Source organism: Aspergillus brunneoviolaceus, assembly GCF_003184695.1.
Source record: "Aspergillus brunneoviolaceus CBS 621.78 unplaced genomic scaffold BO95scaffold_2, whole genome shotgun sequence".
In the NCBI taxonomy this organism is placed as follows: Eukaryota; Fungi; Ascomycota; class Eurotiomycetes; order Eurotiales; family Aspergillaceae; genus Aspergillus; species Aspergillus brunneoviolaceus.
The window spans coordinates 830734-853298 of record NW_020290732.1 but is presented as its reverse complement, the minus strand read 5'-3'; the positions used below and the strand labels follow the sequence as shown (position 1 = coordinate 853298).

The 22565-nt window shown below is 52.7% G+C and overlaps 10 protein-coding genes across 10 annotated transcripts; 3 read left to right on the top strand and 7 right to left on the bottom strand.

Annotated features, from left to right (window-relative positions):
- Positions 1-614: 614 nt before the first annotated feature.
- Positions 615-3327, bottom strand: BO95DRAFT_458651 (uncharacterized protein; the record flags this gene model as incomplete). The annotated part of the gene is made up of 3 exons (XM_025588582.1): positions 615-656; positions 2732-3037; positions 3136-3327. 3 exons carry the CDS (start codon positions 3325-3327, stop codon positions 615-617), a joined length of 540 nt encoding a protein of 179 aa, XP_025447821.1.
- On the bottom strand, positions 3304-8520 carry BO95DRAFT_378812 (multidrug resistance-associated protein). The gene is made up of 3 exons (XM_025583302.1): positions 8142-8520; positions 5517-8069; positions 3304-5437 (listed from the first exon to the last, which is right to left on the bottom strand). The coding sequence occupies exons 1-3, from the start codon at positions 8475-8477 to the stop codon at positions 3662-3664; spliced, it is 4665 nt and encodes a 1554-aa protein (XP_025447820.1). The 5' UTR covers positions 8478-8520; the 3' UTR covers positions 3304-3661.
- Positions 8521-9816: 1296 nt separating this feature from the next.
- On the bottom strand, positions 9817-10630 carry BO95DRAFT_478215 (uncharacterized protein). The gene has a single exon (XM_025590024.1). It carries the CDS (start codon positions 10468-10470, stop codon positions 10000-10002), a length of 471 nt encoding a protein of 156 aa, XP_025447819.1. The 5' UTR covers positions 10471-10630; the 3' UTR covers positions 9817-9999.
- Positions 10631-11373: 743 nt separating this feature from the next.
- Positions 11374-13049, bottom strand: BO95DRAFT_403228 (putative MFS transporter; the record flags this gene model as incomplete). The annotated part of the gene is made up of 3 exons (XM_025583918.1): positions 11374-12068; positions 12105-12670; positions 12737-13049. The coding sequence occupies 3 exons, from the start codon at positions 13047-13049 to the stop codon at positions 11442-11444; spliced, it is 1506 nt and encodes a 501-aa protein (XP_025447818.1). The 3' UTR covers positions 11374-11441.
- Positions 13050-13436: 387 nt separating this feature from the next.
- On the top strand, positions 13437-14794 carry BO95DRAFT_350980 (uncharacterized protein; the record flags this gene model as incomplete). The annotated part of the gene is made up of 6 exons (XM_025582068.1): positions 13437-13613; positions 13673-13709; positions 13769-13836; positions 13892-14083; positions 14144-14443; positions 14507-14794. The coding sequence occupies 6 exons, from the start codon at positions 13437-13439 to the stop codon at positions 14792-14794; spliced, it is 1062 nt and encodes a 353-aa protein (XP_025447817.1).
- Positions 14795-15587: 793 nt separating this feature from the next.
- Positions 15588-17420, top strand: BO95DRAFT_437979 (FAD-dependent oxidoreductase). The gene is made up of 4 exons (XM_025585401.1): positions 15588-16325; positions 16395-16694; positions 16761-16836; positions 16906-17420. The coding sequence occupies exons 1-4, from the start codon at positions 15668-15670 to the stop codon at positions 17075-17077; spliced, it is 1206 nt and encodes a 401-aa protein (XP_025447816.1). The 5' UTR covers positions 15588-15667; the 3' UTR covers positions 17078-17420.
- Positions 17395-17868, bottom strand: BO95DRAFT_427104 (uncharacterized protein; the record flags this gene model as incomplete). Its single annotated transcript, XM_025584783.1, has 1 exon — positions 17395-17868. One exon carries the CDS (start codon positions 17866-17868, stop codon positions 17395-17397), a length of 474 nt encoding a protein of 157 aa, XP_025447815.1.
- An 895-nt stretch (positions 17869-18763) lies between these two features.
- On the top strand, positions 18764-19779 carry BO95DRAFT_478211 (lipase family protein; the record flags this gene model as incomplete). Its single annotated transcript, XM_025590023.1, has 2 exons — positions 18764-19023; positions 19095-19779. 2 exons carry the CDS (start codon positions 18764-18766, stop codon positions 19777-19779), a joined length of 945 nt encoding a protein of 314 aa, XP_025447814.1.
- A 693-nt stretch (positions 19780-20472) lies between these two features.
- Positions 20473-20919, bottom strand: BO95DRAFT_437978 (uncharacterized protein). Its single transcript, XM_025585400.1, has 2 exons — positions 20809-20919; positions 20473-20756 (listed from the first exon to the last, which is right to left on the bottom strand). Exons 1-2 carry the CDS (start codon positions 20831-20833, stop codon positions 20530-20532), a joined length of 252 nt encoding a protein of 83 aa, XP_025447813.1. The 5' UTR covers positions 20834-20919; the 3' UTR covers positions 20473-20529.
- Positions 20920-21922: 1003 nt separating this feature from the next.
- Positions 21923-22526, bottom strand: BO95DRAFT_427102 (uncharacterized protein; the record flags this gene model as incomplete). Its single annotated transcript, XM_025584782.1, has 3 exons — positions 21923-22216; positions 22239-22283; positions 22422-22526. 3 exons carry the CDS (start codon positions 22524-22526, stop codon positions 21923-21925), a joined length of 444 nt encoding a protein of 147 aa, XP_025447812.1.
- Between the last annotated feature and the right edge of the window lie 39 nt (positions 22527-22565).

Below are 22565 nucleotides of genomic sequence, written 5' to 3'. Positions count from 1 at the left end.
ACCAGGATACGTGCTCTTTCCGCCACTGGTCGACTCCACGTGCCTGCTCAAGAGAAGACTTTCTCTGTTTGAATGAGGCGTCTACGTGTCCTGTACGATTATCTCCAGTAATCGACAGCGGACATCCCGAACACGGATTCGATTGCCACAATCACTAACAGCATTGACAAGGTTGGGGCTGGCAAATCTTGGTGTGTTCTCGTGTTGGACGCAGCACGATATACAACCTCGTCAGGTCTGAGGATAACTAGGCCGTCAGTTTACCACATCTGATACAAAAATCCTTTTCATCCACGCCAAATCCAGTCTTGAGACCGGTTTCTCCTAGGGATCCTGTTCGTATGATCGTTTCAGGAAAACCGCGTCGCTCTCGGCGAACCTGGGCTGGAAAGGGGTTGGAGGCTGTTGTGGCTCTCACCATCTCCGGAGTGTTACACCCCTTTCCCGGATCCTGCCTTGGCGAGGCGTGCGTTTAGACTAGGCATTCTGACGCTCCAGATTTGGACACTGGATGGGGATATCTGAGGTGGTCAATCTTTCTTCGTCTCGTTATTGTTGCTGCCTCTGTTTGCACACCCATTGTCCTTCTTCAGCCTCTAAGAAAAGAAGAGGATCTAAGTCGCTCCGGCGCCTGTCCCGTTCGTCTCTGAGGAAGCCTGGAGGGCGTCAGCGTCCAGACCACAGAATCAGGGATGACACACACCCTGAGGTTTGAAAAGACGTACTCTTTCCGCAGTCAACAGCAGCTTAACCCGTGGGGCAGGTTATGATGGGTCTTTTCGATCTTTCAGCCCTTGAGCTCCGCTGGAGTGGCTCGTCCTCCCGGCCCCCTTTGAACACGGAACGGCAAAGGATAAACCCATGGCGACCGAAATACACGAGACGGTGCTGACCGAGAATACGGACGGTGAAGTGGGCGCTGTATCATGTACAAGATCTTCGATTGGAGGAACTGCACGCGAGTGTCGCGGCCATTCCTTGTAGACACTGTTAAAGTTGGGAATGCTTGGGAGAAAACGTGATTTCGTTGTTCCGCCCCGTAGCATCTCTGCCTCGCGGCCTCCAGCTGACTCTTCTTCCCCGACTGTGATCTAGGAACCACGTACGTAGGCTCGCACCGAGGTTTCACGTTGATGAGTTGCTTGAAGATAACATGAATTCTTCCTCTCGCGGAGAAGTATCTACACTCCGGCCGGCGTGCGACACACTTGCCGATGGCCGACCCAGCAACCTGGGTGTAATCTCTCAAGTCTTGTCTACCTGCTATCTGCGCGTCATGTCTAATGACTACGAAAATTGAAACATAGCGCGCCTGAATGAGACATACCGGATACAGATGAATGCTGCTCATTCAGTTTGAACCCATATACAACTTTTCCTGATCCTTGCCCTGGTCGTGGCAGTGTCATACGATGCAGAGTTGGAGGATATCCTGTCGCGATAAGTTCAGGGGAGAATGTAAGTGGGTGCCGCTGGCGCGAGGTGAGACTACATGAATAAGAAAGAGTTCCTGCTTAAGTGGAAGAGAGTCTTGTCCAAAGGAGAAGGGTTACGTGCTGGGTGCATTGTCCTGAAAAGACGGCTACATACAGGATTGGTCTACAAGTAAGAAAGATGTGGTTGGGGGGAAGACAATAAAGACGATCAGAGAGAGGAGGGTTGTCAGTACGATCGATAGCTGAGGGCTGGAGAGGTCGCCGGTTGCATAAGCACTTAATGGTTTTATATACTCACGATGAGTAGTATCAAGGTGGTGTGTTTGCTTTACGATTTTGTTTGATCCTGTCGGATTGAACTATATGAGTCCGGTGGAGAACCCGTGGGTTAGGATACTTGTAGATTGTGCGCTATTGTCAGTTTGCTTCATGGATTAGCAAGTCATACCCCCAAAGCTGCACGGCAGGCGGGTGTATTGTGCTATAAATCTGGCTTTTTTTGTTGAGGGAAGCGGTAATTCCGCCTCCTTTCTCGTTCTTGTCCGCGTGCAAATCATTCATGTAGATCCCTCTTCCGAATTGGAACGGACTTAATTCTCTGGTGGTTTAGCTGTAGCCAGCAGGTGCCCCGTGGAGGTGGAGCTTGTGGTCCTCAAGCGGACAAAATTGAAGGACATTTCCATTCATACATACAATTTGGGCAGAATGATTCTGCTAATCTGGCTGTGGCTGATACTGAGTATTTCAGGCCACGCAGCTTAGACCACAATGGCTCAAGATCCCAGGCGCACATATTTCCATGTGCTATGCACTCAAGCACACAGGAACAAAGAGAAGTAGGTCACTAATTGAGGCTGTCCGTGAGTCCAAGCCGACGCACCTCTGAAAACTGGAGTAAGGCTGGATATTCTCTTGGCAGAAGCATTTACTGCCTTGTGCTGATGTAGACATATATTACGTGGGCAATGAGACGGTCGGGAATGCAAATCAAACAAGCAAAATCTGGGAGAGGCAAGAATGAAATTCAATTATTGCGCCAAGAATGCAGCATATAACTTAATGTTTATTTTCTATACAGTACGCAGCGCAGGGAAGAGAAATCCAGAAGAGGCAGATATCGATATATTCCAGAACGCAGAACAAAAACAATCAGAACGAGAACATGACCGAACACAATGCGGAAGGGAAAGCCCCTCAAGAACACTTAACAAAGTAACCCTTAACCGGATTGTTGGACCTGCATAGATAATAACACCACAGTAGACCACTTCGTTGTCGGTCCCATCCAAATATACCACTCGGATGGGAGTCTTCCAATCGCACCCTTGGTTGTAGTTTTTCTTATCCTTAGTCCACGCCTTCTTTTTAACTCCTGTCCAGTAGATCGGATACTCCAGAAGCTTGATATCTGTGCCTTCTGGCGAGGCGTCACATAGCTCGATCCTCCACTTGAGCTTATCATTGTTCTGGTACTGGTGAGGGTAGCCGCTCTTGGTGTTCGTCGCAAACCCTCCGGCTTTGGCTTGTGCTTCGGCGGTTGTGGTGGCCGCCTTGAACTTGGTCTTGGGCTTGTTGGTCCTGGAGCTGCAAGTAATAGTAGCCTGTTGTCGTCAGGTCAGTGGGCGACTTCGTAGGGTGCCTGGCAATGGATTCTGAGCCACAAAGACCCGAAACATAGTGAAATAAAGACACCACTCACCGCGCGTTTCTCTTGGATATCGAGAATATCGCCGCCTTCCTCAATGTCTCCGGCATTGATTCTCCATTCCTCGCTTCTTTGGACTCCCACAGGAGCAGTCCCGCCGAAATCAGCGATGGGAAAGGTAAACGCCGGGACGGCAAGAAGGGCTGGCGCCGGAGAGGATGGCTGGTTATGAGGTCGGGGATGCATGCGACCTGTAGTGTTCAGGGGTCAGGGGTCGTATCGTCATAAGACGTTTTATGCGTTGTTTTGTCTCCTGTAGATAGTTGCCTGGTTTAGCTAATCCAGGCTATACCTATATGAAGTGCTCAATGCCATGATATCTTGATCTTTAGCCCCTCGAGTTCTTTCTATTGTTCTTCCTGCTCGCTTTTATTTGGCCTTTTAATGCCCGCAGTCTTGCAATACACCCGAGAGTGAATCCAGGCGGATGAGCATTAGATGTTAGATACATGTATCACTTTCATCAGATCTTGAAAAAGCAGATGTGCTGGACCATCGCTGTTCCGGCGACCCCAGCTGTCTAGTCATCCCGGAGAATAATCTTTTCCAACACTTCCTTCTCGCCACTGTTATCTACCAAGCTCCTGAACACCCCGTTCTCGATCCCCAGTAGCTCCTTGGGTGCCCCGAATTCAACCGCGCGTCCGGCATCCATGACCAAGATGCGGTCAAAATCTGCGATGGTACTCAGTCGGTGCGCGATTACCAGCAGCGTGGTATCGTTGCGGCCGAACTCGGCGCGGATGGACTGCTGAATGAGGGCATCCGTCTCCATGTCTACGGCCGATGTGGCTTCGTCCAAGAACATGATCTTCGGGCGCGATACAATTGCGCGCGCAAGGCAGAGCAGTTGACGCTGGCCTTGGGACAGATTCAGACCCCCTTCTGAGATTGGAGCAGACAGCGAGGTAAATTTGTTTGTGTTTGGACGATGCGTTGGACCTGTGGGGTCGGCAGCTGTAGCGACCTCCCCCTCGTTCTCGGAAATGAGATGTACCCGTGCCAGGGCGTCGTACAGTTCTCCGTCGGTATACTCCTCGAAAGGGTCAAGGTTGAACCGCACAGTGCCGGAGAATAGGACCGGATCCTGAGGGATGATAGCGAGCCGAGTGCGCAGGCTGTGCAGCGTAAGTTTAGCAACATCCAGCCCATCAATCAAGACTTTACCCTCGCGGGCCTCGAGGATTCGGAACAGAGCCAGAGTCAATGACGACTTTCCAGCACCCGTGCGACCAACGACGCCAACTCGTTGGTTCTTCTCAACAGCAAAACTTAAACCCTTGAGAACCGGAGGCAAATCAGGCGCGTATCCTACGACCAGATCCTGGACCTCCAGACGACCCTCGGTAGGCCACGCCGCGGGAGGCTCAACGCCGCCCTGGTTCTCGAGTTCGATCTTGGAATACTCGATGACTCGTTCGGTCGCATTCATGCTGAGTTCGACATCTGCATAGCTCCGTAGCGCCATACCAATCGCCGTGTTGAATAGCAACCCGAAGCTAAGTGCAAACCCGGCGAGCGAGGCTGAGATACTTGGCAGACTCACAATCAAAGCCGCAGTCAACGTGGCAAAGAGTGCGCCAACGACGCTCATGCGAAAAGTCAGCCATCGGTTGAACAGTAGCATGGCCCACCAGGCTTGCGCGTGCGCGTTGATCCTCTTGTAGATCATGCCCGTATAGACATCTGCTTTGCTGAATGCGCGAATGGTGACTAGTCCCGCCAGGCTGGACCCGAAATGCTCGAAGATAGGGCTCTTGGCAGTACTTTCGAGGCGTTTGACCTCTCGCGCCCCCGCCAAGTATTTCAGGGCCAGGCTGAGACAAACGACCAGAAGGATCACGGCGAGGATAATCACCAGCGGACTGACCAGAACGCCTGCCACCACGATTCCGCAGACATTAAGCATTTGCGTCACCACAAAGGCTAGCTGGTATCCGATGATCGAATCCACGGAATTAAAGTCGGATGTAAAACGGTTCAAGATTCGACCCAGCGGTACAGTATCCAGCCAGCGCATGGGAGCACGGAGCACGGCGTATGTCAGGCGGTTGAAGAGATTGCGGGCTGCGCGGACACTCATCGAGAGGATCAAGTAGAAGCGCAGGGTGCCCATCACGCATGCAAGCACACTGACTGCGATATAGATCCCTAGGTACATCTTGAGGTCTGAGTCTATGGGTGCTGTGTTGACATTCGATATAGGCTGTTGCCACATAACCATGCTGTACTGTTTGAGGCTGGCATGGGTCTGCGATGACGATGACGAGCCAGTCCACACGTTAATCCACCACGACTATGGTTGTGAGAAATGTCAGTCAGTCCAAGTCCGATGGCATATACTGATGTTTAAGAAGGTGCGTGTTGATGCTTACCCTGCCGACCAAGAAGGAAGTGTAACCGAGAAATACAATCGCCGTGATGTACCATCGAAGTCTGTGGCCGCCGATAGAGAAATAGGCCTTGTAAACTGAAAATCGGACAGAGCCAACCTCTCGCTTTTCGTCCTCGACAAACTTCTTCGCCGCAGCCGGCTTGGCTGTCGTCTCCTGCTGTACAGTACTAAGCCGCCGATGGGAAGTATGGGAGATTACCTGTTCAACGGATTCCTCTTCGATGAGCGCTATCACATCACCGCCATCCCCCCCACTTAGAGGGTGCCCTGGGTGATTTGAGCGTTTGTCCTCAGTGACCGGGCCAGCATAGCGAACGTTTCCATCTTCCAATTCCACCCAATAGTCCGCGCGAGAAAGACACAGGCCAACATGATGCGTCACCAGAATGCGCGTTCTGCCCCGGCAAAGCTCACCGGTGAGTGCGTTTTCGTAGACATAACGCCCGGTATGAGCATCTAAAGCACTGAAAATATCGTCCATGATAAGGATGCCCGCACGCGAATACAAGGCGCGTGCAAACGAGACTCGCCATCGCTGGCCACCACTAAGATTGACCCCGTTCGCTCCGATATCGGTCAGATCGCCATCGGGCAACATCTCCAGGTCCTTCTGCAGCGCGCACGCAGAGATAGTCTTCCGGTAACGCTTTTCATCGTAGGGCAGTCCGAACAAGATATTATCCTTGATTGTTGCGTTCTCAATCCATGGGATTTGAGCGACATAGGCAATGGCTGAATCGATGATCCAATCGGCACTCGTGGCCCGATGATCGAACCGAGCTTCAATGGAAGGTGGTACAGGCACATGTACTGTTCCCTGAAGCAAGTCACCTTCCCCAAGGATCGAAGCCAGGAGTAGACTTTTGCCAGACCCTGTGCGACCCGACACGATACTGAGGCCCTGGTTGGGAAAGGCAAGGTCGAGATTGCGTAGGACAAAGCGATCGGTGTCCTCTGCGGTTCCAGCTTCCTGCTCCGATGGCCATGCGACCGAGGCATCCTTGAACGCGACTTCATCGGCGGGCATGGTAGTAATCACCCTTTCGGATGAGGCCATGTAGGTATCGATTCGGTCCGCGCTGACCTTGGCCTCCAGGCCCTGGGAGATGATCTCGGGCAAGATGGCAAGGGAAAGCTCGAGGGAACTGAAGACGGACATGGCAGTAAATGCGACCGAGGCAGAGAGGCCACCATGGAGCATGGCATAGACTGTCAACGAGACTGCAGAGAGGCCAATGGGCCCAAGGATCCAGATGCCCATCAGAATGATGTCGAAAAAGAACGACCTCCACAGAGCGCTCAATTCTTTCTCTCGCGCCTCCCGGATCCGGGCTTCCCACTGTGCTTCGAGGCCCGAGAACTTGATCTGGCGAATTCCCTGGAGTACCTCTGTGACAATGGCCAGCTTCTGATCTCTCATCTTCATGAGCTTGACCTGAGCGCCCGTGTAGCGTTTGGCTGCGAAGGAGTTCAAAGGTGTGACCAAGACCGCAACAGCGATGCCGGACAGAGCGCTGCGCCATCCTAGGATTTTGATCAAGAAGCCACACCCGAGAATTAGCTTGAAGATGGAGGATGGGATGAGGTAGGCAAATGTGGTGAATTGAGTGATGCGTCTTCCGTCGACGGCGGCCAGGTTGATAATGCTCTGTCGCGTCTTTTTCACGGCCGCCTCATCATCGAGCTCCTCCTCTTCCTCCTTGGTCCCCGATCCAGCTTCTGTTGTGCTTTCCGCATTGGACTTTTCCTTCGACTTTTGGACGTTCTTGACGTCTTTGCGACGCATCGACTTGGCGAAAACTAGGGCTGAGATCTCCGCATAGATGGGAATGAAGAGCTTCGCACATACCACCCATAACAGCCAAGCCTCAAACAGCGAATAGATAATCATCAGGGATCCCAGGCCGATAATCCAGGATGTTGCCCGCAGCGGGTCCCAGTCGCCGCTTCCTCGGGCCTCCAAGGCTTCTAGGATATTGAGAAGCGCCATCTGTGGGCCGATGCTCAAAAGACCCACCAGCAGAGTGAGAAGCAGGGTCGAGAGTATCGCTGGCCAGTGCGCCCGGACGATAGCTTGCCATGTCTTACGAGACTGCTTGGCTTGCTCAAAGCGAGGATGGAGGGTTTCTGCTCGTGTCTGGGCTCGAAGCTTAGGCAAATCCGTGAGGGCCAGCGTGCGGTTCTTCGCGGTGTAGTTGAGCAGGCCACTGGCCCAGGCGAATGAATATCGGCTCAATGCGGATCCCGAGAATTCTCTGTCGATCAAAATACCGTCGTGAAAGACATCCGGGCGACGGGGAAGCAGGATGCTGGCCAACGCTCTTAGAACAGCACTTGCAAGCTGAACGGTGGTCAGACTGAGCCACAATTCATCGTCCGTGATACTATTGCGAAACAGATCATTGCTGTAAAGCTCGAAGCCGACGGCAAGGATCGTGAAGAGGCTACCCAGGAAGGCGAAATGACCCAGAGTGTATCGTTCCGTCGATTTGGGCTCGACGAAGAAAACGGCTCCTTGGAAAAGAAGCAGTAGCTAAGATACAGGACATTAGCTGCCAAACCGAGCCAATATCACGTTTTCCCCAAGTTTGTGGTGTGTACAAACCCAAATGGCGAACTGAAGCCACGCGAAGAGCGGGTTCTTCGTGTGGGAGTTCAATGTGGTCAAGATTGCAATTCCCAGTGTCGCAAGAAGCCCAGTCGAAGAAAACAGGATGATGGCGGCACGCTGCCAGGTATCCGAGAACTTGAGAAGCGATTCCTCCGTCGCCACACCGTCCTCGTCATGATAAGCGGCCTTTTCGGTGGCGGGGTCATCTCGCTCGGTTAGGGTACGGCGGGTGCGCGCAGCGATGCTCTTCACGGCCGGAATACTGCTGAGGGTCGTTAACACGAGGGCCACGGAGCCTATGGTTAAGGCTTGGGAGTTATGCGAGAGCATCTTTGGTGTGCCCTCTCGCTGGGGAGATGCGAGAACAAGACATAAGACGGAAGAAAAAAAAAAAAAGAACGAACTCAGAAGCAAAAGGCCGAAAAGGCTGCAAGACCTTATTGAATACGTCTTGGCCGGGTCTAATGGCGCAAAGTCTTGTCTAGTCTTGTCTGGTGGTGGCTGACTCTCCGGCTGACTCAGAAGCAAGGATGGATTGCGAGCATTACGCAACTAGCGACTCAAGCGCTGACAAGATAAGGGCGGTGCCCAATCAGCTCAGAATCCTTCATACATTAAAATGCATTGATTTGGACGCAGGATTTGATAGGCCGTGGGTCTGAGTCTGCCGTTGTTCTGGCCATTTTCGTTGCGATTGACTCATAGGTTTTCAATCTATGCTCATGCGCACAGAGCGGTTTTGCCCCCACAGTTTCCCCGTCGGAGGTCCGGGGGAGTCGATCCTCACACCGCCGTCTGTATAGCTTCCTCACTAAAAGGCCATATGCAAGTATTTGGCTAGCTGCTCGTATTTTCAGCACCGACTTCATGCCGGTATGAGCCAGAATGACTCAGAATATTTGGCTCTGGTCCTTCTCTTTCCTCGTCAGGTGATCAAACGTGCACTGCCTTCCTTCCCATTGGTCGCAGATTACCAACATTGCCAACTTAATGTACCTCGGGGTTGCTACTCACCCCTATGCTACTTACCTTGCAAATCAAAATTAGAACAGGGTCCTGAACAATGACCTGATGATGTGCGAGCTTCTTGCCTCATTGATATTGATTCTGATCCCGTTCTAGATGCCTACACTCTCCGCTCACCTCGACAGCTTATCTTGCCAGACTCCCATCATTTTCCTTCTCGAAAGACGTGCCGAGAGTTCTTCGAATTCTTGAAACTCATTGGCCTTGTAGAGGGTAACAAGTCTCCTTTGACAAGCCTTTCTGTCTGCAGGCCTGTCAGATCAATTTCGTTGTCGACGCATGTTTGATATTCTGTGGAGTTATCTGAACGTGAGAGCGATAGGATGTCGTGCACCGCCACTGCGGCAGCTGTAAGCGCAAAAGCACCAAACGCATCAGATCGAACCGAAGGAAGTGTTATTAGCACTTGAAGCTTCTCACTTTCCGGTGGTCGACGGTCGACGGTGGCAGTGACTGTTCGGATGGTCCCAGAAAAAGCGGGGTGAGATGGCACATGGCGCAGTGGGGCTTGACGGGATCCAAATGTAGTTTAGTGCGGGGTCCTGCACAGCACAAGCCTAGTTTAAAAATAATTTGTTTACCAGGTACGCATGTAGATTACCGAGTATAAGATTTCGAATCACATCAGAAGAGTCTGTGTAGCTATCAAACACTGAGCACCTTACGTCTGGCCTATCTCATTTGGAATACTTTTGCGTCGCATTTACAGATGGAAAGAAGACGTTGACTGAAAATGTGTTCTTGTTCACATTTATATAGTAATCTAAGATAGTCACATAGCACAACTATCCAGAACGTATCGGAGAAGTTGGAGGAAACATAGGCATCACGGCGATGACGTGTTCTGGCTAAGCCACTCTCTTTGAGCTGCCAACTTGTAGAATGTCAATCGCTTCTCGATGTCTGCCTTGTCCTTTGCATCTTCGAAATAATTGTTCGATGGATCACCTATTGCTCGAAGAATCAGGGACCTGGGATCCTGAAAGTGGTAGAATCGAACGAGAACTCCGTTCGCGATGACGCCGCGGCGCCTACTCCAAGGGGTCTCCCCCAGGGCCATCATTTGTTGGAAGAGGCTATGTTCTAGTTCTTGCCAGGAGCCCGGGTTGGCCACCATGAACACAAGGAAGGGTCCCCGTTGGTGCGAGATCATGAGTTTCTGGTAGGGGGACCACACTTCCCACTCGCTAGGGGTAGGCCTGGGGCTCTCGATACTTACGTCAAAGCCCTCGTGTGAAGGGAATATCTGGCCCAGGCAGTGCGCCCAGTAACCCAGCTTCTCGGTTGTCTCGGCCATGATGGTCAGTGGGTATGGTATCAGTGGGTATGATATGAATGGGGACAATATCACTCAGAAAGGATAGTATCAGGGTGGTATAGCTCAGAAAGGGATAGCCCAGGATGGTTGGTGTCAGTCAAGATGATATGGGTCAGGATGATATCAAATGTTTGGAAAGGATTGGATTTGCGTGAGAATCTATAGATGCCGGACTTTTTACTAAGTATTTATGTCAGTCCGGTGGTAGACGGTGGAATCTTTTAGAATTGGTAGTACTGTGAACCGGGAGATACCGGCTATCTGGTTATACTATGAGAGTGTGGAAGGAGAAAACCGTGTGTAGGTATGAAAGACATCGAGTCACCTCCCCTCATGCCTGGGATCTCCATTATCGCTAGCTCACTTGAAAGCCAAATCACCGTGCTGCTCACTAGTCACTCAGTTTCGATGCTGATGTCCGATGACTTGCTTAAACTTTTCCAGGAGATTGACATTAACTGATGGAAATAAGGGAGATCTCCCGAGGCAAGCCCCACCAGTGCCATATTCAATGAACACATAGCAATGCCCCACTATGAACAGCAAGGCTGATAGCAGATGCCCCTCATAGCAACGTCGGCGCAGAAGCTCGACGTGAAGCGAGCTGGTCTTCCCATGAAAGGCATTGAGGGCTTTGGGCTTGGGCTGTGGGGCTCGGTTGGACCATGGTTTCACTGTCAGGTATCATTTGTACATATCCATATGGACTCGGCTTCAGCCACATTTGGTGGGGTAATCGCGCCACATCCCCTCCCATAACAAGCCACACACTTCCTGCGGCCTGAGGCAGCACGTTGGCCTTATGGCAACACATCCCGACGGGATTAGCAGAAGCCTTGAATCATACACGAAAGCAACAGTAAGCTGTCAGCCTACGCATCACGTACCGTCAAGAGACGCTTGTCAAGTAACCTTTGCATCTTGGTCACACTATATCCAGCCACCCAATCTTAATACACATACCGAAACCGGCTATTCTGCTTATCTGTCAGCCCTGCCCACTTGGCCTCCTCCACCATCGCGTCCTCGACCTTCCCGTACTTCCGATCCCGCCTCCGATTCTCCCACACATAATACGCAAAAAGCACCGCCGACATGACCGCAGCGGCCGCCTGGGTGGCCAGAACCGCAATCTTGGCCGGCCGATACTCGGGGGCATCGCGCGCCTGAAACGTCTGGGGCCCAATGATGTTTCCCACCGAGAATGACCCCGCGACAAGCGCGCTCCCGAAGGCGCGCTTGGTGTGGCCCGCGCAGTTGGCCATCGTCCATTGATACAGGATGGGCAGGGTCGCCACGATTGCGTTGACCAGGTAGATCCCGATCAGCACGCCAGCTTTGTCGCTCTTGGGCAAGAAGGAGAGCAGAGCGCCCCCGATGATCCCGGGAATGGTGCAGAGAATATTCCACGCCCAGCGATGGGAGGTCTTGCGGATGCCGATTCCGACCAGCAGGGTGAAGAAGATGCTGACAACGCCGGAGGGCATGTTCAGCAGGGCCGAAATCGGGCCCGGGTAGCCGAAGCTGGCAATGAGAGTCGCCGAGTACGAGGTGACCACACCGCTGGATACAGAGATCTATCAAGAATGAGCTTCTGAAGAAAGAGTGGAGACGCGGTCATCTGATGTCCTTACCAGGATGGTGATCAAGGTCAGCAACCAGAGTTGCACATCCAGCAAAGCCTCCCAGATCTGCTTGAAGTTGAACTTGCGACTCCAAACCCCCGTCTGATTGACACTGACATGCTGCAGGAGGGCAATCTTCTCGTCGTCGGACAGCCACGTCGCCTCCATGGGGGTATCCGGGATCAGCAGAAAAGTGAGAACGCCGACAACGACGGTGACTAGGCCGATGACGAGGAACATGATGCGCCATCCAGCCATCGCCGCATGCTCCACATGCTGGAAGCCAAATGAAACCAGTCCACCAATGATCTGTGCGACTCCCAATCCGTTGTACCAGAAGGTAAAGCGTGGGGCCTGTTCACTCTTGGTATAGTATTGACTGCTGATCAGCATCAGCGATGGACCGATCGTCGCCTCGAATATGCCCAGGAAGACACGCGCAGTCAAGAGGGTTGGATAGTTGGTGGCTCCAGCCGATGCGGCGGCAGCAACACCCCACAAGGTAACATTGGCTCCCAGCCATTTCGCAGCGGGCGCTTTCTGAAGGCAGTAGGCTGGGGAAGGGCGAGTGAGTAAGCGCACGATCAGACACCATACATGGCTGCAGGGACTCGACTTACTGTTGGGCACCTCAGCGATCAGGTAGGCCAGGAAGAACCAGGTGGCTGTGTTGGTGTATTCGTTCCCTGCCAAGCCGAGGTCCTTCTTCATCCCCATCACCGCGGCATAATTCAGCATCACCTTGTCGAGGAACTGCAAGACATAGCAGCAAAACATGAACGGAATAAGGCGGAAGTCGATCTTGCGACGGAGGGCTCGAAGATCCATCCGAGGGGTGCCAGCCCCGGCCATGTGGCCCTGGAGGTATTCCACCGCATCATCAGTGCGATCGGCGGTAGGCAAGGCCTGAGAAGTGGGCTGTTTCTCCTCCATCTTGACTTGGTTTCAGGCAACGAGGAGGGAAAAGCAAATTGGGTTTTGACACCAGGGGGAAGAGGGGTTCTAAATGGAAAATTCTTTCGTGCGGGATATTGTGTTACGCACCGGAATGGCATTGGTGCAACCAGCTCATTTAGTCGAGGCCGGCAGGTTGCATGAGGCATAATCTATTGCCAAATTAATTACTTGGTCTAGTGCATGCAGGAAGACGGCCGGTCGTCCTTCGCCAGCGCACTAGTTTCACACCCTGGGTTGAGCACATCAAGGTTAATTGCTGCAGGAGAGCTGCATCATTGCTTGCCGTGGTGTGAACATTGAGAACGTAGTTAAGACTCGTGGTCCCCTCCACTGTGCGATTGCTTTCCTGCAGCCAGTTTGACCATGACTTGGGTGCACCATGCCTCGCCCGAGGTGGAGGCAGCATCGCAATATCGCCTGATACTGGGGGTATGTTTAGGCCTGACCCTGTCGATGTTCATCATCGTCTGCCTACGCTTGGCTATTCGGTTCCACGCTCGTCGGCTGGAAGCCTCCGACTATGTGATGGTGATGACTATGGTACACTCATCAAATGAAGGCTATGTGTTGTTGTCCGCCGCTCACCCGTGGTGTACTAGGTCTTCAGCATTATCTACAGCGCACTATGTATGGCTCGTGAGTGACCTTCTTTTTTATTCCCGTCTGTCGGTCGGAAAGCGAGCTGAACATAGTAGAAAGCAGGTACGGTCTGGGGCTACCTCTGAAGCTGCGACCAAAGGAGGATCTGCCCGAGTACACCAAGGTATTTTTGCTTGTAGTCTCAACAGTAGGCAACCAGCTGACGAAAGAGTTCATAGCTCAATTATGCCGGTCGACCTTTCTACCAAGTCGGTATCGCCGGGTTCAAGGCTTCGTTATGTTTGAATTACCTGCGATTGATTTCTGGGACGTCGAAGACACTGTATAGAATGCTCATCTGGGTTACAATCACCCTCTCCACCGCTGGTCACCTTGTGGGGGCATTAGTGCTGATTTTCAACTGCCATCCAGTATGTCCAAGACGAGAAAGTTGAGAGCGACTGACCAGACTGACCGACGACGCTGGACAGGTTAAACGGGCATGGAACCCTACAACAGCTGGATCGTGTCTTCCCTCGGGCCCGACCTTCTATGGACTGGCCGCGTTCACCATCATCTGCGACGTGACCATCCTCATTCTACCCATCCCCCTGCTCATGCAGCTCAATATTAGACCCGCCCAGAAAGCGGGCGTGGTGTGTTTGTTCCTCTTGGGACTTTTCACCACCATCTGCTCCATCCTGCGACTGGCTCAGATCCACCGGGTGGCATATGGAGACGGGAATTCGACCATGTTAGTCCTGTGGGGCACCATCGAGTTCAACGTCGGGGTGAGTGCCTGTGGTCCTTTCGGTGGATGGATCCAACCCTCCTGACCAACTGACCCCTTCCAGAACATCGTGACATGCATTCCCTTCCTTGCACCTCTGCTCAAGGGCGCCGTGCGTGATTTCCGATCGCACAGTGACCAGAAACGCTATGACGGGCAGAGTTATGCCTTGCAGTCTTGGTCGAAACACCCACGCTCCCAGCTCCAGTCCACCACCTCGGCGGCTCCACGCCCACGACGGACTCCCAGCGAAGAGCTGATTTTGGAAAGTGGGGGGCTCGAGGAAGGGGGCATTCATATGACAGTGGAGTTGCGCGTCTCGCTGGAGGAAAAGTCCGCGAAAGATCACTAACAGCGTGGCCACCCTAAATCTTTTTGGTGTTATTTACTTGATTAATCACTCACCGGTCGGCGAAACCCAGATTTCCTAGTGTCAATAAGGTATGAACCCTGCCAATATTTAGCAGCTTGGCTGCAAATAAGAATAGGGCGAAAGTGGTCGTGGATTGGAACTAAAGCAAGGTTGACTGGGTCGAGGTTTCTCCCGGTCCAATCGGTGGTGATGGCACTGGCTGGATTAAGCCGTGCTCGGGATCGGTCACACTTCCCCGAGAAGGGACCGAATTAGGGAGATGATATTACACTAGTACTATATTATTTCCACGCCTGTGCTGTTGTTGCCTGTGATAGTGGGGGGATGAATGGATTGAAGCATCCACTGGCGGACGACGGACTGAGGGCTAATGCCGGGGTTGACCCCATCCCGTGCTCGGCCGCGGCCTTGTGTGCCACTGTAACTACAGTAAACTCCGTACTCAACTTTTGTTAGGCTCATAGACTAGAGACAGTTTGTGGGTCTTTTTCCGACCGGTGAGGGGCCGATGACTTCTTAGTACTCTTTAGTGGCCCGTGGTGGTGCCAGACTGTATATTGGTAACTGTCTCATTATCCTCTGCCTCCTTACCATCCCTGCTAGTCCAGGATTCTTAGCCTTCAGCTGTCTGTAAAGCAGCAGGGAAGAAATGAATTAAAGACACGATCGACGGTGTCCCCCTTATATTAGTCAGAGACACGGGAAAGCTGTGGCTGTCAGTCCACCGCGGCTAGCCGTCTATCAGTCAATGATACGTCGGGTGAAAAGCAAGGGATGAGCAAAACCTGTCCTGTGCAGACAGACATACAGCCCGTGCATCTGCCTCACCCTTCCTTTCCTCTGCTTCCCTCCATGGCTGATCTCCCCGTGCTCATCGCTGGTGCAGGCATCAGCGGCCTCCTGCTGGCTCAGTATCTTCAACGACATCAAATCCCATATCTGCTTTTCGAACAAGATGGCTCGATCGATGCGCGGAGTGGTGGCTGGGGGCTGACCCTCCACTGGGGTCTCCCGGCGCTGCGCGAACTCCTCCCTGACTACCTCGTGGCCCGTCTGCCGGAGACGTATGTGAACAAAGCTGCTGCCATACGAGGGGACACGGGGCGCTTCCAGTTCTTTGATCTTCGCACGGGATCGGCCTTGTACAGCGTCCCCGCCGCCGAACGGATCCGCGTCAGCCGCGTGCGACTGAGGCAGCTGCTGGCCACCGATCTCGGTCTCCAGTGGAACAAATCTCTCACGAGCATCGATTCCACGACCGAAAGCGTCACCGCACATTTCCAAGATGGGACCTCGTACACGGGTTGCCTGCTGGTCGGGTGCGATGGATCGCGCTCCCGCACACGTGAGATCGTGTACCCTGAGGGCCACGAGATGAACCCCCTGCCCGTGCAGCTGCTGGGTGGAGCTGCCCTCTATTCGGCGGAGCAGATGGGCGGAGCGGAGACCATCGACCCCTTTATCTTCCAGGGCTCGCATCCAGATACAAACATCTTCTTCTTTTTCAGCTGTAGGTGAATCGTTGTCCCCGCCGTCAAGGAGCCTTTTGCTGACCAAGGGACTGCTCGAATGCCCGCAGTGCTCGATACACCCAATAATTTCGACGAGAGCGACAAAGACAAATACCTCTGCCAGATCATCGTATCTTGGTCCGATGAGAAGGGAATCCCCGTTCCCAGTGACAATGCCGAGAGACTCGCATTGATGAAGTCCTTGACCGCGAACTGGGTCGAGCCCTTCAGAGGCCTGGTTCATCACTTGCCCGAGAGCACCGAAGTGCGATCCATCCGCATTGCCGACTGGCTGTTCCGATCAGGGCAAGGCACTGCCCATCCACGGGTGGTGCTAATGGGCGACTCGGCTCATACGATGACGATGTGTATGTTTCCGCATGATGATGACCCCTGATCGGCATTGTGACTTGCTGATCGGAAAATAAACGTAGTCCGCGGAGAGGGGGCCAACAATGCCATTGTCGATGTCCTGGATTTGACGAAGCGAGTGGACTTGCGATCCCTGGGGTGAGTGTCCAGCGCTACCTGTCGATGTATGCATCGCTGACGTTGGTACTAATTCATTGCACTGAGCAGGTCTCTCGGCATAGACGAGCTTCGCAAGTCTCTAACGGCGTACGAGAACGATGTGCTTGCCCGAGCAGGGCCAAGTGTGGTCAATTCCCGCCAAGCGTGTCTCGATGCCCATGACTTCTCCCGCATTGTGGATGGCAGCCCCTTGGTTTCGGCTCGCTTGCGCGAGGAATAGTCGGATACCCCTGGATAGGCATTCTAAGATTACCCACATATTCTGCAAGGTTATGATACCAGCACTGGTGGGGCCGATGTTTGCACCTCAGTACAGCCGGGGTAATTTGAGCGAACATGCCTGTTCGTCAAGACATATGTGTTCGCTCTCCTGCTTTCAAGAGATCGGGCTTATTGTTGATGCTATTAATCTAGCTTCATCGTTGGAATCAGTAGCCAACCGTTCAAAACTTAGGTTCAAGTATTAGTAGTATTGATATTCGTGATAACTTGATTAAAGGGTCTTCTCCCTGGATTATCCGCACGGAAGCAATAGACTCAATTGAAGCTCCAGCCAAAGTCGATGCCCGGTGCTATATACCACAGCTGTGTCAGCTCGTCCTCGTCCTGGTCTCTAAAGAACCTCGTCTTGCCTCCGAGGTTGTACTGGTAAAGGCCATAGGCTCTGTCTTTGTCATCATCGTCTGGAGCCAGCTCTCGATAGAACTGCACCCACTTGGGCGTCTCAATACTTCCCATCAAAGGTAGCAGGTCGGGGTGTTTCTTCCGTCCTTGCTCGATAACGGTCAAGAGCAGTTCTTGAACTGCTATCCACTGGGAATCTCGGACATCTGCATCGTCGCAGAAGATGCTGTACATCTGCCAGTACGGGTGCTTTATTATTGCGTATCCGTATTGGGTCCCGGATCTCTTGTCAACCACCATCGCGACATGATCTGCATACGTGTGCCTCCAGCGTGGTGCAGGCCGGCTATCTGGGAGCATCTCAAAAACTATCGGTGCATTCATCATGTTTGACTGTGTTGAGTTTTGGGATAAGTGGGATGTGAGATCCACAATATGGATCGAGTGGTTGCTGCGGAGTGAGGGAGACACATAGACCCAACTGTTGCTTATATAGTCCGGGTAAAAAATGCTCCTGCAGCTGATGCTGCGTATTCTATATTCGCATAATCCTGCTGGATAACCAAATAAAGAACGCTCGTCCTTCATCCCTGGCTCTCTGGGCTTTTGTGAATGTAATCGGTGGACGCTTCCTGGAGCTTCTAGGATTTGCTTCATTTGTCCATAGCAATCACCCTTGTCCTGTAGTGGTTTACTCTCGTTTGGCTAAGGCTCTTTAGCATCTGTCTTCTTTGTTCTATGATTCTGTAGATTTTTTTTCGCTGTCCTACCTCTCTATGTTGAAAGCAAAAGTGCTATGAATCCAGACAACGTCTTTGTGCAAAGCTGAAATTTCCGATCTGAAAGTATCTCTCTTTGTCCGTCTTATCTCTGTCAATTTTCCTAGATCCAATTCTTCTTCTCCCGCTTGTCACATTCTTGTTCCTCGGGCATAAGCTCGGTAACTCGTCAACCTCTTGGATTCCCCCGATCGGCACCTGCTACTCGGACAAGTCAGGTTACGACTCCACTGCCAATCCCGAAATAGCCCAGCCAGGGGTGCTTCCAAGCAATAGTCGGAAATCCAATTCCCCCATGTGGAGATGATCATTGCTGGATCGAGATCGGAGTCGACTGGTAACCGAGGTACGGATCCACCGTTCGCGTGCAGTCACCCATTTTTGTGTGTTTCAGTCGGTGATCGCCGAACCCGCGATCCAAGAATGAGTCGAACTGCCAGCAATTATATCTCGTGGTGCATCTCCCCCTTGTTGACCATGACGGTCTCCTCTGTGCCATCGTCATGCATCTCCCCCGATACCTGGCGGCAGCTCTGTCTGCCCTACCTACCTGCAGCGCCCTTCCCTCGCAGCAGCCCCGGGATCCTTCCTCGACAATCACCGTCGATGCCCTCAACGCATTTGATTTCTGGGTGCAATATGCAGCTGCCGCCTACTGCGAGTCCAACTACATCGCACAGGCGGGCCACAAGTTGGCCTGTTGGGCGGGCAATTGTCCCCAGGTTGAGGCAGCCGATGCGACTATTCTGCTAGACTTCTCCAAGTATGCCTACTGTCCCTGCTATGAGCCCTGCCCCTTTAAACCACCATACTAAGTGAACCGTGTGATCTCAGCACCACTGCAACAGATACCGCCGGCTTCCTCGCCCTCGACCACGCGCACCAGGCCCTGATCCTCTCTTTCCGAGGCTCGTATTCCGTCCGAAACTGGCTAACGGACGCGACCTTCTTCTACGCCGACCCACATCTCTGCACGGGCTGCCAGGCCGAGCTGGGGTTCTGGAGCGCCTGGACCAATGTCCGAGCGAATGTGACCGCAGCTCTCACCGACGCTCGTGCCTCATACCCCGACTACGAACTAGTGGTGGTGGGCCACAGCCTGGGCGCGGCCATCGCGACTCTCGCCGCCGCCGACCTGCGCGACCAGCAAAACGAGACGGCGACCCTCTACGCCTTCGCCTCGCCGCGCGTGGCCAACCCTGCTCTGGCCAAGCACATCACCGCTCAGGACCAGCAAAAGGGCCAGGGGAAGAACTATCGATTCACGCACACAAACGACCCCGTGCCGAATCTGCCGCTACAGCTGATGGGGTACGCCCACGTCAGCCCCGAATACCACATCACCGCCCCGGATAATGCCACCGTCACGACGAGCCAGGTCGTTGTGTATGCGGATGGGGATAGCAGCCAGGGAAACACGGGGCTGCTGGGGATCCCGGATTTGCTGGCCTTCGATGCGCATCATTGGTATTTTGAGCGGGCGGATGCGTGTCTGGGGCCGGGGTTGCCGTTCAAATGAGGTATCCTGGTGGACGTGATGATAGAGCTTACTCTCCTTTGGTCGGATTCTTCGGTCTGTACATTTTTGGTGTACACTTACCTACCATTTGGTGCGGATGTACATATATCCTGTATAGATGGCTGCTTGGTGATGCTCAATCTCTCACCACCAACACCCGTGTCTAAACACTTATGAAGCTTCCTTGTAAAGATGGGCCATAAGAGCAACCGTGGCTGACTGAATTATTTTGGGAATGTGGTGATTTATGCCCGGGGTTACTAGCTAATCGGATTGGGAATGATCACGGTGGTGGAAGGAGCTCAGAATCTGGAATCCTGTTCACCTGGATGACCCTGCCACATACATTTAGCTGTCATTATGTGAACTAAATTTGACATACACCGTCTGTAGGTCAGTGTGCAACGAGTTCGTTTCATCCCCGGTAGTGTCATCTGTCGCATGCGTCACTTTATGGGCATTGGCTCTAATCAACACGTGGTTAGCTAGAAGCTTAAATTTGCCGAGCCAGAGAATCGAACTGGACTGACGAATGCAGCTTCGTGCTGCAGCGTCACGAAATCATTCTGCACCATCTATCAACTCTTACATCTACAAACTACATCTACCCAATTCGGAAAGCATGTTCGAGTTATGATTTGTTCATTCACTAAATTACATGTACCAATCCCTGATCGTATATTCGAGAGTCATGTCATGTTCCAAGTCGGGTCGTATCATCAAATCGTGATGGATGAGTCTAAAGAGCATTTACTCATCACCGAGAGTCTGGCCGCCCTTGCGGCCGGCCTCATGAGGGTCGACCTTGCCGTGGGCGAACTCGCCCTTGGCGCTGCCACCGCTGTGGCTGCCGGTGGCCTGGCCGCCGATGGAGCCACCCTCCTGGCCGGCCTTGTGGGGGTCAACCTTGCCGTAGGCGAACTGGGACTGCTGGGTGCGCTTGTCGGGCTGGCCGTCCTCGCGGAGACCACCGTGCTCTGTTGTTGGGGTTAGTTGTGTTTGAGCGATAGGGAATTGGAAGAACTGTACCAGAGGGCTTGTACTTGTCGGCCATTTTGATAGATTGGGCGGAAAATCGAACAGTTGAGATGCGAGAGTGGAAGATTGGTTTGTTGATATTGTGCTTAATGGTCATGGAGGTAGTTGCGGTTGAGGGGAAAGTGATTGAAGCTGGAATTGAGGGCCTCTTTATAGAAGATTGAGGATGAGATGTTGGTGGAGGGAGAATGTCAGGGTGAGGTCATGGAGGCAGCAAATGCGGTTATGAAACTACGTGGCGATGACATCGCCGTTACGACGATGGCTTCGCCACTCTCTGCAGTCTGGAGTAGTGTGTATACTGTATACTGTGTATACTGTGTGTACTGTGTGTACTGTGTGTACTGTACTGTGTGTATGGAGTGTTGATGTCGCGTCATCCTCAGGAGAGTTGCACAATTCTTTGCAATCTCGCCGTCTTCTCGAATTCGATGATGCGGGCGGGCATCATGGCTGTTGGTAGGATGATTAATTAGGGTTCCAGCATCATGGATTACCCCAGGTCTTACCGCGATCGATCGATCACCCGCCCACATCTCACTGGCCGAAGTCGGCCACCGTCGCCAGGCTAAACAAGCTTATTGAGACCATCTCTCTCACACAACCCTGGGTGCCCCTGAGACACGTCGCGGGACACGTCGATCTGCCTTGGATGCCCCCGGCCATTGCGGTAGACTTTTCCGCCGATCGTTCGGCTTTTGCTCGAAATGTTGAGCCGGCTGCCGGGGGTCGAGTCGAGGCTCTCATCGTTGCGTAATTTCAGCTAATCTTGAAACTTACTCAGGATCGCATCAGGTCCAGGCCAGGCATCTGCAGCCGCCAATCAAAGCCATTGCTGCGCAGCGCGTCTGAAGAATCCTGAGTAGATGTGACCTGTGTCTCTGGTGATGGCATAAACTCCATAATCAATTGGTGGCGAACTCAATTGGTGATTGGAGAGCAAATGCCAAGTTCTGCTTAGGATGCCTTGGAGAGGTGGTCAACTGCAGCAACGGGCATGCTCGGTCGGGAGCTGCCAGGGCAGCACGTAGGAAACCCGTCTGGAGATTTTCCATTTTTTTCCCACTTTTTTGAACGAAGATGGTCACTACAGCCTGGGATCCAACTACAAAGCTTTTCTACATGCTAATACAAGACTTCTGAATGAGATATAGCGAGGATTGCTGATTTGCGACCGGTGTAAAGGAATGCATTCACCCGTTGGTCGTCCTAACCCACCACTCTGCGATCGAGCCGCGGCAAAGTTCACCAACTCTCGGGCCAGAACAGCATAATGCCCGGTTATGTCCTCGACATCCTCGACAGGCTCTCTGGAATTAGAAATGTAGAATGTGCGAGCTACGATACGGCGATACAATGGGCGAATTCCTGTGGGTGAGCCACTTCCGCCAACAGGGTTCTTCACATTCGTAGGTGCTCACGCAGCTGCTCTCGGGCAACCCAACCCTACCTTGCACGGACAGCAGCTGTAACCTGGCGAGCAGTAGAGATCTACAACTCGAATCATTGGTATCTGAAAGGCTTTCACTATGACAATCTAATCAAGTGTTCCAATTGATATGCTCTGCTCTGCTGTCAGCCATTCGATCATGAATAGCCTATACCTGCTCCTGACCCGTGGCAATACGGTCGGGAGTTCCAGCTACCAACCCGCAGGACACCCACAACTGAGGAAGCAGAAAGAAAGTCAGGGTAATCAAGTTACACATGTTACTCGAACCGCGGACAGACTGGAACAAATCCGCCTA

What these genes read in the sequence shown, in the direction of transcription:
- BO95DRAFT_378812 (XM_025583302.1), bottom strand. Translation starts at nt 8,477, where the DNA reads ATGCTCTCGCATAACTCCCAAGCCTTAACCATAGGCTCCGTGGCCCTC. An exon ending in GGCTTCAGTTCGCCATTTGG is followed by an intron (nt 8,070 to 8,141) that starts GTTTGTACACAC and finishes CCTGTATCTTAG; the next exon opens with CTACTGCTTCTTTTCCAAGG. An exon ending in CTTCCTTCTTGGTCGGCAGG is followed by an intron (nt 5,438 to 5,516) that starts GTAAGCATCAAC and finishes TCACAACCATAG; the next exon opens with TCGTGGTGGATTAACGTGTG.
- BO95DRAFT_478215 (XM_025590024.1), bottom strand. Translation starts at nt 10,470, where the DNA reads ATGGCCGAGACAACCGAGAAGCTGGGTTACTGGGCGCACTGCCTGGGC.
- BO95DRAFT_437979 (XM_025585401.1), top strand. Translation starts at nt 15,668, where the DNA reads ATGGCTGATCTCCCCGTGCTCATCGCTGGTGCAGGCATCAGCGGCCTC. An exon ending in CATCTTCTTCTTTTTCAGCT is followed by an intron (nt 16,326 to 16,394) that starts GTAGGTGAATCG and finishes GAATGCCCGCAG; the next exon opens with TGCTCGATACACCCAATAAT. An exon ending in GGCTCATACGATGACGATGT is followed by an intron (nt 16,695 to 16,760) that starts GTATGTTTCCGC and finishes AAATAAACGTAG; the next exon opens with TCCGCGGAGAGGGGGCCAAC.
- BO95DRAFT_437978 (XM_025585400.1), bottom strand. Translation starts at nt 20,833, where the DNA reads ATGGCCGACAAGTACAAGCCCTCTG. An exon ending in CGACAAGTACAAGCCCTCTG is followed by an intron (nt 20,757 to 20,808) that starts GTACAGTTCTTC and finishes CCCCAACAACAG; the next exon opens with AGCACGGTGGTCTCCGCGAG.